This window comes from Acanthisitta chloris, unplaced genomic scaffold, assembly GCF_000695815.1.
Source record: "Acanthisitta chloris isolate BGI_N310 unplaced genomic scaffold, ASM69581v1 scaffold10800, whole genome shotgun sequence".
NCBI lineage: Eukaryota > Metazoa > Chordata > Aves > Passeriformes > Acanthisittidae > Acanthisitta > Acanthisitta chloris.
Window position 1 is genome coordinate 68,623 of NW_008653405.1, and position 16,284 is coordinate 84,906.

At 41.7% G+C, this 16,284-nt stretch overlaps 1 protein-coding gene across 2 annotated transcripts in view; it reads left to right on the forward strand.

Moving 5' to 3' along the window:
* Positions 1–16,280, forward strand: part of LOC103808123 (gamma-aminobutyric acid receptor subunit beta-3) — a 33,830-nt gene extending 17,550 nt beyond the window's left edge. The window contains exons 5-7 of one of the 2 annotated variants that reach the window (XM_009080898.1): positions 4,139–4,387; positions 10,785–10,792; positions 15,853–16,203. In XM_009080898.1, coding sequence (XP_009079146.1) covers positions 4,139–4,387; positions 10,785–10,792; positions 15,853–16,203 — 608 coding nt within the window. Of the gene's footprint in view, positions 1–4,138; positions 4,388–10,784; positions 10,793–15,852 lie in introns of both variants that reach the window. The other variant, XM_009080891.1, reaches the window with a different exon arrangement.
* Positions 16,281–16,284: the final 4 nt, after the last annotated feature.

A 16,284-nucleotide genomic window follows, 5' to 3' on the forward strand; every position in this document is an offset into this window, starting at 1 on the left:
TACTTTTTCAGATCAAAGTATCCTTTAAATAAGGGAAGGTGGCTAGAAATCTGTGCAACTGACATGCTCGAGGGAAGGGATGCCATCCAGAGGGACCTGGTCAGGCTTGAGAAGTGGACACACATGAACCACAAGGAGTTCAGCAAGGCCAAGTACAAGGCCCTGCACCTGGGTCAGGGCAATCCAAAGCACAGCTACAGACTGGGTGGAGAATGGACTGAGAGCAATCCTGAGGAGCACTTTGTGGTGTTGGTTGCTGAGAAGCTCAACATGACCTGGTAATGTGCACTTGCAGCCCAGAAAGCCAACTGTGTCCTGGGCTGCATCAAAAGCAGTGTGGCCAGCAGGCTGAGGGAGGTGATTCTCTCCCTCTGCTCTGCTCTCCTGAGACCCCACCTGGACTACTGGGTCCAGGTTTGGGGTCCCCAACATAAGAAGGTCATGAACCAGTTGAAGGGAGTCCAAAGGAGGGACACAAAGATGATCAGGGGGCTGGAGCACCTTTCCTGTCAAGGAATTGCCAAGAGAGTTGAGCTTGTTCAGAATGAAGAAGATAAGGCTCTGGGGGGACCTTAAAGCACCATCCAGTACCTATAGAGGACCTACAAGAGAGCTGGAGAGTGACTGTACAAAGTCATGTAGTGATAGGACAAGGGGAAATGGCTTTAAATTCAAAGAGGGTAGGCTTAGGTTAGATATTAGGAAGAAATTCTTTACTGTGAGGGTGCTGAGGTACTGGAACAGGTTGCCCAGAGAAGGTCTGGATGCCTGACCCCTGGAAGTGTGAAGGCCAGGTTGGATGGGACTTCGAGCAACCTGGTCTAGTGGAAGGTGTCCCTGCCCATCACAGTGGAGTTGGAAGTAGGTGATATTTAAGGTCCCTTCCAAGCCAAACCATTCCATGATTCTATGACAGTATCTCACAGCAAATATTTCATCTTTTCCAGAAGCATACTTAGGCATAACTGTAGCTAAGGAAGATTAAATGGATCTATAAGTCCTTATGAATACTGCTGCCTCTCATCTCATCCCAAATTCTGTCTTCAATCCTGTGTTCCCAATAGTTCATATCTTCCTTCCCAAAACTTGTCACTAGGTCTGTACTAACTTCCTGCTGTACTCTCTTCTTAAAGCAAGAACATATTCCTTAGTTCCCTTATTTTCCTGTAATGTACCAGAACATATTCCTTAGTTCCCTTATTTTCCTGTCCTGTAATGCAGCACCCCCAGACTCCAACCCATGTCCATATGGTTCCCCATTTCTGTACCCTGTCCCTGGCAGGTCCCACATAGCAAAGCAGGCAGGGTAGCCATAGATACACCTTTGTGCTGTATAATATTACATCCTTGCATCTGAACTTGAGTACCTAAAGTTATTGTGGATTAACTGCAGTTACTGCACAGTAATTCTGCAGATTCAGCACCCCCAGACTCCAACCCATGTCCATATGGTTCCCCATTTCTGTACCCTGTCCCTGGCAGGTCCCACATAGCAAAGCAGGCAGGGTAGCCATAGATACACCTTTGTGCTGTATAATATTACATCCTTGCATCTGAACTTGAGTACCTAAAGTTATTGTGGATTAACTGCAGTTACTGCACAGTAATTCTGCAGATTCTGGGGATCACCTGATGCATATGGGCATGGCACAATCTGGCACTACCACTCAGCAGCTGGTGTATGTTTAGCAGGTTGCAGTAGCTTTATAGCAAATGGGGCATAGAGTCCAAACATCTCGGATGTATTCGTAAATTATCGACTGGCTCCCAAAGATCCACCCTGAAGACACTATGACCAAGTGAGGGGAGCACTTCAAGTGCATCAGTCAGCATCTAGATTTTACATACTGGCCAGGTCTGAAGAGAACAGCTGGTTAGACAGAAGTTACCAAACCCAGTGACATTCCATGCCCTTCTACAGTAGGTTCATGAGATTTTCCCTTGTTTAAGGAACAGGACTGTCTCATGTGGCCTATTTCTGTGTAGCACAAGTTCCTCAAGTACTGTAATACAAATATTAGAACAAAAGTCAGGCAGGCTCAGGAGACCAGATGTTCTATTTCTGATTGATAGAAAGTCCTTTTGAGAGGACGAAGTTCCATCTAATATTTTCTTCTGAGAACATAATTAATGCCTTGGTGATTATGTCTGTGATGTTTGTATAATAAAGTACCATGGGTCTAATCCTGTGCTCCTTTCTGTAGCTCCTCTTGTGAGTCTGAAGCTGATATGAAGTGGTAGCAAAGTTTAAAGGCAATATAGCACCTTTGGACATGGGTAACTAGCTCTGAAAAGCACAGTACAGAGAAGGTATCCCTCTGGTCTGGGTGTTTGTTAGAGGAAGCATTCTCTGTGCAATTCTTAGGGACACAGTGACAAGCTTTTACTCAGCCCCTGCAGGAAGGTTCTATTCTCTGCAAGAGCCTGATTCTAGTTCATTCACTGCATGTTTTGCTCTGTCCCTGGTCCCTTGCTGCACTGAACCAAAAGTTGTCTCTAGAGTGATGCCAAGGCATGGAGCAAAGGCCAACTCTTTCCAGGGACTGTGTGCTCTGGACTGCAGATAGAGGCTGCTACGAGGGCTGATCTTGAGAAATATTCACACCTATCAATTCTGTTAGTTAGCCCTAGAATTTCCTAAATTCAGTCCTTTGATCGAGGAGAAGAATAATCTCTCAAGTTCTGGCTTTTGGGAAGGGCTGTAATCAGAAGATTATCTTATTTTTTTTATCATAGGGGAGTGTCAGCTGCATCTCCTCCAGCTGTGCTTTAAAATAAATTATTGATCTTCAGAAGGACTTTTGCCTGCAGGATGTCAGGATCTCCCGGGGAATGTATTTCCCTTTGGTTAGTGATAGCCACCTTTCTATTCAGCATGCTTAATCTTCTGGGTCACCAAACATCTGACATCAACACACTTTTGTTTCACAGTTTAGAGGAAAAGCACTGAAAACCACATGACGCTGACCTACTAAATATACAAAATATCTGTTACAGAATCTCACAGGGTACTACTGCAGCTCCCTGGAGTGACACTGTTTACAACAACAGCTTGATTTTGAGTTGCGTTGTCTTTATTTCTGTCTCTTCAGGTAAAAGAAGCTGTGCTTTATTATATGGCAGCAATTTGCTTTTGTCCTTTGTTTTTGTTCTGCCTGCATTTTAGTGACTGCTTAAAAACTGATGGTATAATTATGGAATCAGAGAAAATAATAATGGAGGGTACCCATTAGAATGCCTTGCCTTCAAATGTAGACTTATTCCACAAATCAGTGTTTTCAGCCACCTGTGATTTGCAATTCCTATAAAATTTCCAGCAGAGATACAGATCCTGCAGTTTATTGTGAATTCAAGCAGAATGACAATAAATTATTTTCCTTCCAGATTTTCAAAACAGTGCTCTGTAATATATTTTCAGGTGCTATGTCCATCCACAGGTAAATAAATGAGGGCTTGACATACCTTATAGATTTGCCTAGATATTTTTTACTGTCCAGTTGGCCACTTTAAAAATGCTGCTCTGCCTCCTTTTTCTTTGCACAAATACACATACCTGTCTGCTTCTCATTGCTCACCTCACTTCTTTCTATGTAACTAGCCTACTGCTCTAGTCACCTCAAATTCTGTTTATACATTGTCCTTTTCTGAAATAAGTGTCTAAAATAGATGGGATGAACTGCTCTAGAAAGGTACCTGTCTCTCTCCATCTACTACAGGGGCCCTACAGGATTAGCATCAACCAACTGCTCAACTCCTAGAAATTTAAAACTGCATGTGAGGGAAGTCCTTCACCATCTATATGAACACTCTTCCTGTTGCAGATCAGTTTGCTCTTCATAGAACAGATCTTCAGAAAGCTAAACTGGCTTCCATGAAGTTACATCAAGTCAAAGCAGTGGTGCCAGACCCCCCTGTTAGCTGTTCCTCCTGAGCATATGAAGGAATTAATTGTAACAGAATAATAATGCATCGAGCTTTCGTTTTCCTTTCATTTGCAGTGATGTCACCTGCAAGGTATCTTCCACAAATTTTTAAGCTTCTTCACACTGACAAGGCAAATTTGTCAAGAAGGTAAATAAAGTTGAAGCATGGTATGCTTGGAGTTGTAAGATATGTGCTCTTTTTTTCCTTTGTGTAGGGATTACAACTGTGCTGACTATGACAACAATCAACACTCACCTGCGAGAGACTTTGCCTAAAATTCCATATGTTAAAGCCATTGATATGTATCTCATGGGCTGCTTCGTGTTTGTCTTCTTGGCCTTACTTGAATACGCCTTTGTCAACTACATTTTCTTTGGAAAAGGCCCTCAAAGGCAGAAGAAACTTGCAGAAAAAACAACAAAGGCAAACAACGATCGCTCAAGGTTTGAAGGCAACAGGGTAGGTTTCTTTAATCTATATATATTCTCTCTATTCTTTTATTACCAAGACTATCTGTATGAAATAAATCAAAAAAGCCTACATAAAAATGTCACCAACCACATCATCTTTTTGTGGACAAATTTTGGCATTTTTATTTTCAAGAACCAACATAGAGGAATATATTTAGTCATGCAGTCATAGAAGTGACTATGATCTGTATGACAAGTAGCTGTGAGAAGAAGACAATGTGAGTGAGGCTGGCTTGAAAATAAAGGCTTAGATCCACAAAGGCCTTTATTTGTCTAAATCAAATATAATTTAACTATGATTTTAAGTACCATTCCCTACGTAAGGGACTCCAGGATCTGAACACATTTTTCATCCCTTCAGTTAGAGCAGATGCTTTTACCATGGGAGAGAACAGATAAAGGAATAGTTCTGCCATGCTAATTAATTGGCCAGCACAGTTGAACACTGTGTGTGGCATTGTCATCTGCTGCTGCTTAAGGCCAGCAGAAAAGTATGATTCCTAGAGAAACTTTCAGGCTGATTTCTGAAGGATGGTGTTGGCAAGGTCTGTGCTCATTGTGCTCCAGCCTGTTTCCTTGCCTGGAGTATTACTTCATCCAGTGAATACCCTTTTTTTGTTATCTTTGGAAGAAAAATTCAAGGTATTCAACAGTATATGATGTTAACAAGCCATGTCAGTTTGAATAGAACATTTTTTTTTTACTAAAATGCTCCCAGTGAGGCTCTTTCATTCAGTTCTGTCGAGTAAAACTGTTTTCTCTGTTAGCTATGAATTAGAAGAGTTCACAGTGACAAAGCTACTACCTGTTTATTAAATACCACTGTAATAAAAGTAATTTCAAGCTATATTTTTTGATCCTAATGACTCTGTCTGCCATAGCAAATGTGATGCAGAACTACACCTAATTATCAAGACTCATATCTGTGAAATAATTCTGAACCAATAAACACATTTTTGCCCACTGTGTTATGAAACCAAATCCTCATCACAGTTGTCAGCACTGCTTAGAACTAAGATATCAGAAAGATTAACTCCCTTTCCTGGAAAAATAAATAGTCATAATAATAAAAACTACAGATGGGGAAATAAAAGAGTATCAGAATTGAAAGCAATGGAGAAGATTTTAGCTGCAAGCAGGTAATGCAGATGTGAGCACTAAGGTTCAGTTCTCCTGGTGGAAACCATCTGGTGAATCTCATCCATTTAAATGATTTACACAACTCAGTACAAGTCTTGTCAATGGGCACAATACCACCCCATGTCTGATGGTTTGAGCTTGAGATCAATTCATCTATTTTGTCATAATAATCATTAGTACTTTAACCAAAGAAAATATAGATTTTGATACCAAATTCATGCCACATTGGTATCCCAGGTCTGATCATACCATATATCAACCTTTTTTTTTCTTGCTTTTGACTTACACCCTTTTGTTTCCAGAGCATCCTAAGCAAATACCATGCACTGTTCTGACTTTTCTGCTGGTTTAATATCAACCATTCATGAATGAAAAAATTCTTTACAGAAAGGGTTGTCAAACATTGGAACAGGCTGCCCAGGAAAGTGGTTGAGTCACCATCCCTGGAGATATTTAAAAGACATGTAGATGTGGCACTTAGACACATGGTTGTAGTGAGGTGGGTGTTGGTCTCTTGTCCCATGGAGCAAATGACAGGACAAGAAGAAGTTGCCTCAAGTTGCACCAGGAAAGGATTAGAATGGTTATTAGGAAACATTTCTTCACAGAAAAGGTAGTCAGGCTGCCTAGGGAAGTGGTGGAACCACCATCCTTGAAAGCATTCAAAAGGCACGTGGATGTGGCACTTGGGGACATGGTTGAGTGGTGAACACGGTGCTGGGTTAGCAGTGGGACTTGATGGCCATAGAGGTCTTTTCCAACCTAAGTAATTCTATGATTCTATGAAATAAGGATAAAAATTCAGCAGACCAGAGTTAAAAGCATGTGTTACTTTTCCCCTTGGACTCCCAGCAGTGAAAGGGAACTCTGTATGCTTTGTAGGATCATATACACTCATAGTGACTGTAAATAAATGGCACAGGATAAATAGTGAGGCATGATCCCATTCTGTGTAGAAAACATTTTGTCCCCAAGCCTCAGCTGGTGAAGTCAACAGAGTTGGTTGCAGTTCCTGGATACAGAACCTCCAGAGAAGCAGTGCCAACATGCAACAGGAACAGCCAGAAACATTAGGCAGAGCTGGTTGGAAATATTCCTTTCAAACAAAGCATAGACAGAAAATGCAGGTTCAGTGGATGCAGGATGTCAGATTTGAGTGTCTCATTTGAGAAACACTGGCAAATGCAAAGGAGCAGGAATTGGTCAGAACAAGTAAGACGTCCCATTAATTTCAGGGTGAGCATCTCAGGGAAAATACATCTAGCAGATCTGCTTTGGACAGAGTTTACCAGGGCTTTGAGACACCACTGCCCTGAAACAGGAACATGAAAATGGTTTCCATGCTCCTGGGTCATGCCCACCATGTACCATGCTGTAGAGATAACCATGCATGGGGCAGAACAGCTGGTTGTGCTAGAGGTTTTGACATATTTCCTATGGAAGACAGTAGCTGAAAGCTTTGCAGCCTTGGTTCTGACCTCTTCAGGGACAGTAAAGAGGGATTAACTTCTAATCTCTCTGTTGGTGGCTCTTGAAGGTCATTGAATCTGATGGAAATAACAGTTGCTGAGTTCTTGCTTTGGACTTGGTACTCGAGTGCTGGGTGTACTGAGCATACTGCACAGTAAGGGAGGCTCACAAAGATGAACACTGCTTTGCACAGGTTCAATGAAATTAAGTGCTGAGGAGGCTCACAAAGATGAGCACTGCTTTGCACAGGTTCAATGAAATTATTGATTTTGTGGTTTTGGTGAGGCCTCAGGCTTCGTGAAGTGTAATTCCATTCAGAAAGGGAAGTTTTCTAATCGTGGGAAATACTTCAGATCTCATGTGATTTGGGGCTGAGCACTTTTAAGGAAAGGGATAAGGCACTTTGCAACTATCACCACTTTCTCATGAGTGTCAGAATATATGCTGTGCTGGAAAGGAGTTTGCAAAGGGTTCAAATGCAAAACTGGAAGAAGGCATTTTTATTAGTTTGTTTCTGACTACTGTTTTGGGTTGATTTGTGTCGCTGTTTTGTTTTAGAAATCGAATTTCCTTGTCTGTGAACTGTGTGCATGAGCTCCCTGTCACTGATTTAGGGTGCTAGCTTAGGGCACTAGAAGAACAAAGCAAAACATAAGCCAAACTGAACCAAATAAATAAATAAACATTAGTCCATTTATTGTCCACATCACTGTGTGTGTAGTGACAGAACAGCTCTGTGCTGTGTCAGGCCCAGCCTGGGCCAGGAGAGGCTGTGGTGCTGTGGGAATCACTTGTTTGTGTTGGAGGCAGCACAAGAAGAGCAGAGGCAACTCAAAATATTGCCTGGAGCTCAGGCCCTGAGCTAGGATACCTGCCTGGGAGTGCTGCTGAAGCAGTGTCTCTCTCAGGTAAGAAGAATGGAAGAAAGCTGAGAGGAAATGGCATGTTATTTTCACTCAGAAGTGGTTTAGCCTGTGGAAATCAGTAGATACAGCATGGAGACTAGTATTGTAGTTCATTTTTTTGTGTCAGAGGACTGAAGTCTGGAGTGCAAGCTTGGTTAGAAACACTCCTCTTACAGTAGCAAAAGGCCTTTTCATGCCCTCCTAGTCTTATCTGACTGTAGAGCAGGAGAGTTTTAATACCCAAAATGTTCTAGGCCACAAAATCCACAGATGTGGGTATGTTTGTGTTTTATTTGATAATTGCTTTGCAGAGCAGCCACTCTTCATGCTCAGGAACTCTTCTTTCTAACCTCTGCATTTGCACTGTCCTGCACCAGAGGTTGTGGCTTTGAAAAGCCAAAACTGGTACAGCCATCTCCAAGTTGCTGCTGCTATAGCCATGGCTCTCCAGTGCCAGGGTTTTGGGTGCTTCTGTCTGAGTTATTCCTGATACACTGACACTCAGGCTGGCTGTGCTGAGGAGAGCTCCACCAGCTGCTGCCACTGAGCACTGTCTGTACCTCTTGGCTTCACTGCTCCTGTTATGGCTTGAAGTCCAGCTCTCTCTGGGTATTGATGCCAAAGGGCCCAGTGGCTCTAGATGCAAGGCCAAGCAGTGCCCTTGCAGCATGGAAATGGCACAGCCTGTATCCTCGTCTTGCAGAGGTGACAAAGAAAAGCAGTGGGGAGAGGGAAACTCTGCCTTGTGCTCTCTTGTAGCACTGCCAAAGGTGGTGTGATGGCTGAGGCACGTCTGGCTAAACAATCTCTGCAAAAGGTTTCAGAAGACTCAGAGCTGGTGATGAGATGAAACCTGAGTGAGCCTTTACAAATGACTCATCTGTGGATCAGCCGCTGACTAAAAAGAAAATTTCACACTTAGCCGTCTCTTCTTTCGACTGCTTTTGCACCACATCTTATTTCAGATAATGCACTGTAAATAGTATTCCTCACCAAACTGTTCCAGCCATAAGCCATAGTTCCTGAGACAAACAGAGAATGCTGCTTTTTTTGGGGTGTACAACCAATGGTCATACGTGTGCTGGTTTTGGATTGAAAACTCTGTTTTTAAAACCTTCACATGAGGGCAAGCTCTAGGGTAAAGGAAGAATTTTGATTGTTATAAAATATTTCTTCTGGCTGTGGTATCTATGCCTAAATTAAAGTCCTCTGACCGTGGGGAAACTCAGAAAAAAAATAGGTGGCCTGTAAAAATGTTTTCCTTCGAAAATTAATCACCATCATTACAAATCCATTCTGTTTCTCCTGCTTGCAGCTGCAGATCCATGCTTCATTTGTAGCTCCCAAAACTTTCAATTTTGCTGCATGAAATGTTTCTTTTAAGTAAGACTCAGACACAGCCTAATTTGCAACTCAATCAGCAAGAGAGAGCTCTAAGGCAATCCCCTTCTCACTTGCTGCTCACTCCTGTGGCAGAGGCTACTGGTGTAAGTAGTAGCTCAGATGGTGAGCATGTGTTTTGGACCTTCCTCCTTCTGGGCCTCCACAGAGGTTATGATTTGTTACAGTCCCCTGCTAAAAACATTGCTTCTTAGTTCAAGCTGTAGCAGTTTATGTTTTCGGTTTGGTGGGACCAAAAGTTCAGCCCTGGGGTATCAATCACGAGGGTAAGTACCACACAAGCTCATTCAAGCTTCAACCCCCTATGGCTGTCAGACATGTGGGAAGAGCTTCCTTTGAACAAAAATAATTCCTAACCCTTTATAAAAAGGCCCTTCTCATCAGGCAGTCCCTGCATGTTTTTTTAGCTCTGGAGATTCCTGGCTCAAACCCCCGCGGTCGGCCAAGGCAGCAGCTTCCCACCAGGCATTGCTGAGAATAGAGGCTCAGGCCACTCTCATCTACTTAGCACTTTGAAAGAATTGTTAATTGCAGCAACCCTTCTCATAAGTGGGATTTTATTCTGCAAGTGAGTATCTTGGCTCCTGTGTTGGAATTATCACTTGGTTTAAATTGGGAAGTATGAGAATAGCAAAGCTGGCAGTGTTCTCCTGTGCATCTTCATCTTTCCTGGATACTTTTCTCGGTGCTGTTTTGAACAGTGGGATATTTTTGAAACATTAGTGTGCTGAGTAGGTGCCAAATTTTGAAATGTATCTGTCAAGGGCGATGAGCACAGTTCTTGTGGGAAGAGCTCTCATCCTGTAGCTTGTGATGGGACATTCAGTGTGTACTGGGAGACTCATACATGTACTAATTTTGTTCTGCATCCATTTTGCACAAGTATGAATCGTGCAAATCCAGAGAGAGTAAGAAAGATTGTATGTGCAATTGCTAGTACAGCCCTGAGACTGTAAGAATTGTACTGTAAGGATCCAGACTGTGAAATACAGGGCAAGGAAGGACCATGCATTTATTTCTTTTTGTTCCACTGTTCAGATACATCAAGGTTAATTGTCAAATGTCATTCTTACTTGGTAGACATTGATGATAATACAGAAGTTCCTAATTTATTTTCTTCTTCATCCTTTTCTTGTTTTTCAAGATCTTGACATCTTCCCAGTTCTGCTGGGTCTCCTGGGCTCATCTACTAGGCTGATATAACATAAATATTTCTTTAATTTTTTTTTGGTGCTTACTCATTAATACAAGCATATTTAAATGGTTCTGAAATTTTTGTTGTGCTTGCAGTTTTAAATCATTTTTAAAATACCCAAGGCATAATGTGGTCAGTGAATTTTGCTTTAAGCACAAATAACACTTAGGGCTTGATTGCATCTTGTTCTTTGTGTTGGAAAGTCATCTGTGTATAAGAAGATGAAAATTGCTGTTAGGTAGTTTACCCCTTGCAAAACCAGAGACACTTGCACCAGAGCAGATCAGGTGAGAATTGCTAGATGGAGTCTAGATTATAATTTCCACAAAAAATTACTTCAATTTTACTACAGTTTCAAGTGGAGATCTGTTTCGTGGGATTTTTTTTTGTGGATTTAAGGTTTTTGGATTACAGTCAAGCTTTTGATAGCATCTCTCACAGTATCCTTCTGGACAAAATGTCCATCATTCAGCTGGGTAAACACATCATGGGAAGGAGACTGAGGGGAGACCTCATCTCAGTACACAACCTTCTCACAAAGTCAAGCAGTGGGGCAGACATGATCACTTCTCTCTGGTAACCAGTGGCAGGACCTGAGGGAATGGCCTGAAGTTGTGCCAGGGGAGGTTTAGGTTAGATATTAGGAAAAGGTTCTTCACTCATAGGATGGTTGGGCACTGGAACAGCTCCCCAGGGCAGTGGTCCCAGCACCAATCCTGGCAGAGTTCAAGAAGGATTTGGACAGTGCTCCCAGGCACAGGGTGTGATTCTTGGAGATGCAGGGCCAGGAGTTGGACTTCAATGATCCTTGTGTGTCCCTTCCAACTCTGAATATTCTGTGATTCTGTATGTACTTGAATACTAATTTTGATGTAAAAGACTAACTACAGAGACAGCTTTTCTTGATGTTATTTAAAGCCACGATTTGCATTTATATTGCTTCACATGATGGAAAGTGTTTACATGGTATTTAAAAATTTAGGCTTGATGAACTACTAAACATACCTGTGGGGTTTGAGGAAAATGCTTCCTCTTTTTGTGTAGTAAGGTGAAAGACTTACAAGATAAAAGAGATTTCATTGTAACATACCCCTTAAAATTTATGGGATATTAAACAGAGAACTAAATGAACTTGAAACAATTCAAATACTACCTAATAGTAAATCAAGCCTTATGGTAGTTTCCTGACCCCAGTGAAGTGTTTTCAAACTGGCATTAGAGCTGAAGTTTTCCAAGAATCTTGACTGGGGAAAGGTATTCAATAGCAGCTTGTATTTAATTTCTTAAAAAAGGAAACCTAACCTACCTAAATGAGCCAGGAGCTTGGGTAGAATTAGGAAGTAGGTTCAGGACTTTCCATATGTAAAAGGGCATTGAAGTTTCAGACCTAGAACATACAATCCATGTTGAGCCCATTGGTGACATGGTGCTCCTCCAAGAGCAAGGACCACGTTCTTAGTGAGCATTATCTTAATTCTTCTCTTTCTGGCTTCAGTTAGGTGGCTTACAATCAGAACTTTAGGCTGTTAGAGTCTCTGAAGTTTTCATATGTATGGTAATACGTATAGTTGAATGATGAACCTTCAAAAGTGAATCTGCTTCTCAGCCTCCAAATGGAATTATGTGAGATTCAGTCACTTCACCCTGGTGCAGGAGCTGTAGTTGTTCAGAGGTGGGAGGGATGGGGTTTGATTAAAATGGATTCTGAAATAAAAGCATTAGTTTTGCATCTTTGCATCCATGCTGATTCAGCAGGGAATTAATTAATGATATGGTTCTCAGCTGTTTTCATCTGTTTTGATGAGCTTGCTGGGAAACACTCTATGGAAACAACCAGCCCTTGCTTGTCCTGGAGAGGAGATGTACCAACTGTGGAGACCACAGTGGGGAAACAGGAAGGAATGGCTTCAGGTGGAGGCACAGTGGGCAGAAAGGAGGCTACAAGAATGGAAGCGCAGGGTGAGCAGAGAAGTCCAAAACCAGAAATATTTTGGTTAAAGAAGAATGGTAAAGAGTGATGGGAAATTGGCCAAATCCACAATGTCAATTCCCTGATTTAAAAGTGTTTGAGAGTAAAGCCTCATGTTAACATTTTGGGGAGAATTTCCACTGCACAGACTGTGGCATTTTTGAGCCAGGTGATGAAATTGCATTCTAAGGCTCATAAGGAGTAAAACTAAAGTTTTATCAAAGACATTGGCCTTGTTTGTCATGTGTAGCCATGACTGTAATCCATTCAGCTACTTTTCTTAATCTGTATCTATACCCGGGATAACATTTTGCCTGGAGCCACTGAACAACACTCATGTTCACTCATGGAGGATTTTGCCTTCCCTGTGTATTCAGGTAAACATGAGTTGACTTGCATGGGATACCCTGCCATTATTGGTTTGCTTCTTTATTCATTGAGAGAGCTTGTGTACCTTTGTCAAAGTAATTTAAATCACTGCTTAAATCATTCAGAAGTCATGTTTATGTGCAAATACTTTCAAACGTGCTTCGTGTACTAAGTATTCATACCTCAAGACATCACCTTCAGATTGTCACAGTGTATTAGCATACAGTGCTATAATGTTGTTGAGGGCTTAGATGGTTTATCCAAAACCTCTGAAGGAAGCAATTTGAGGGAATAAGTCTCAAGAGTATGTGTGGACCAGGGCCTAATTTAGTTTCTGCAAACCTCTTCTTCTCTCCATCTGCTTCTTCCTCATACTTGATATGCAAGGCTGTTGCTCCATTGACAGAGATGCATTTCAAAAGTTTGTTTCCAAATATATTTGATGTGTCATTTTGAGAAAAATATACGCTGTCATGCAATTTCATAGGATATAATGGTACCTTCAGACAAAGAATTTACACAAACATTGCAACTTTCTTGACCACCTGGTTTGATTTCTAGATGCAGTGTCAAACAGTGAAAAGTGGTAGTAGCGTCATGGACACATCAAAGGCAGAAGCCATGTTAGGGTGACAGGTAGAGGTGACAGATAAGGTGAAGAAGACTGTGCAGTGCAAGGAAATAAGTGGAATGAGAAGTCTGAATACATATGTGTACTCTCCATAACACAAGCTTTCAGCCAACAGCTCTCTGCAGACAATCCAGGCTCAGTGTAGAAGGAGAAAGTACCCATGGGTGGTAGACTCAATTGGGAAAGATCAGGAAGCCCTGAAGGAAAGAGCAGCTGGAACGTGTGGTGGTGGAAAGAAAGGGACTAGAGACCTGCAGAGGGAAGGTAAGGCTCTCAGGGTGGAGTCCAGCACAATGGTCTCTGATGGTTCAGTTTTAGTAGGCTGAAGGACAGTTCTCAAAGCCAAGGAGGAGATGGGAAAGGAGATGGAGATGAGAGATCTGGATGAGAGATTTAATTTTAAGATTCATAAGGAAAATGCAGTTTGTGGAGATATTTTACATCATAATTTGTACTGTTTGTTGAAAAAAAAAAAAGAACGGAAAAGAACTGATTCAGTTTCCTCTAAGACCACCATAAGTAGTGATGATATTTTACACTTGTGTTTATTCCCTGGTTACAGATACTGCTCAACAGGATGAACTCCTTTCTACAATCCTTGAGCTCTTACTTTTATACCCAAAGGGTTTCTGTCTTGGAGAAAATAAACTCTTCTTAATCACCACTGAGGCTTCTCCACCCCATTATTTTGGTTCATATTCTTTATTTTTATCTATAGGTACTCATCAGCAAAATGTACCATTGCCTACAGCAGCAGGATTTGTTGGATACCTTAGTGTGTTTTTTCTACTTGCCTTTATATCATTCATAGCATTTTCTATTCTTTTTCCATTTGCAAGCAGCTTGGCAAAGCATTACTGATGTACTATCATAATTGTCTTCCCTGAGAAGAGATAAGCTGAAGCTTCAATAATTGATGAAAGGAATATCCATTTTACAGAATTTTAGCAAGAGTGAAAAAAGTTAAATGCATATGGACAGACACATAGCTACACATACTTTTAATGCATCGCACAAAGCTTGCAAAGGACATGGTAATAGATGACTGTGCAAGCTTCAAAAGGCCATGACAATAGCTATTTTTCACAACCACTTTTAAAGAGATGCTTCTAGGATGAGGTGTTCAACTGCTACACAGTTAGCACAGCTAGATCATGTGGCAGGCTAGAAAAGTGTATTAATTGCAGGATGAATTGTGGATGAATTAAATTGCACATGCAAACCTGGAAATTATCCTGTATTTCATGATTCACTATCTATTTCTGACATGGGGGACTAAATTGTCTTGAACAGAGTCACACGTGTTAAGTATCTGAAAATACTCAGCACACAGCATTTATTTTACGTTCAACCATCATTTTCCTTGCTTCAAAAGTGGCAGAAAATTTGGAGCTGATCCCTACATAGGCTTTGTTGTCTGCATACCCTTCAGCATGCAGAGCTTGGGGCTCAGGGGATGTGCTGCCCCACCACTGACCACCCAGGACTGACAGACACTGCATTGCTTGGGATTTCTCATCAGTGCCACTCATGGGAACTCAACGTTTTCCTGGATTGAAGGAGCCATACCCAACTCTGTGCTGCTCCTCTTTTGCTGCTCAGAAGGACTGGGGAGCTTGTCCCACAATTTGTTAAAGACTCTAAAGGCTCAGAACCTTCCTCATAATTACTGCAAATGGCATTGCATTGCTCACCTGTGCTCAGCTCTGTGCTCACTGCCTCTGGGATACGGAGGTGGTAGCGAAGAGTGACACCCGTTTCCTCAGTTCAGCAGCTTTCCTCCATGTCTAAGTTCATTGCTTTTTGAGATCAATTAGTGAAGCAGGAAAGCCTGCAGTTAACCATTGACATGATTAGAAAACTCTGCAAATTACTTTGGAAGGAGAAGTTGTAAGCAAGCTCTGTGATTGCAAAATGCAACCGTTCGGCACGTCAGAACTGTTCTTGTGTTTAGCAGACTTCACAGGCACTTTTTAACCTGGTTTGAGATCCCTGATATGAAAAAAACTAGTCCAGTTTAATTTCCTACTGTAGCAGAAAGAGGATCCATCTCTTACTCTCTCCCCTCATCATCAGCAATGTAGAGGTTTTGCTGAATTACACCATCCTTTAAAATGTGGCTGTCTTAGAAGGAGAGGAACATGGTTGAGTTTGCCAACTACAGTTTTGTGCTGGATGGTTGGTAGTATGATGTTTGTAAAAGTTTTTAAGCAGCTGAGTGGTCCTGGTTTTGGGGTTTTTTTAAAGATATTCACATGCTTAAAATGAATACATTCTGTCTTAAAACACGTATTGGTTTGGAGATTTAGACACACCCACATTCTGCTGATGGATGTCAAGTCTCTTGCAAGAATTCATACTCCCATTTTTCCCCCTAGGTGGACACCCATGGAAACATCCTGCTGACATCACTGGAGATTCACAACGAGGTGGCAAGCAACGAGGTCACCACCAGCGTGACAGAAGCCCGAAATTCAACAATATCCTTTGACAGCTCAGGAATCCAGTACAGAAAACAGAGCTGCCACCGGGAAAGCCTCGGCAGGCGCTCGTCGGAACGAACAGGCACCCACAGCAAGAGGGGCCATTTACGACGAAGGTCTTCGCAACTGAAAATCAAAATCCCTGATCTAACAGATGTCAATGCCATCGACAGATGGTCAAGGATGGTCTTTCCATTCACATTTTCTCTTTTCAACTTAATTTACTGGCTATACTATGTTAACTGAGTGACTGAGTTTTTTTTTTTTAAAGGACTTCAATAATAAAAAGCAAAGTACTACTTGCCTGCAGAGTTTATATATATATTT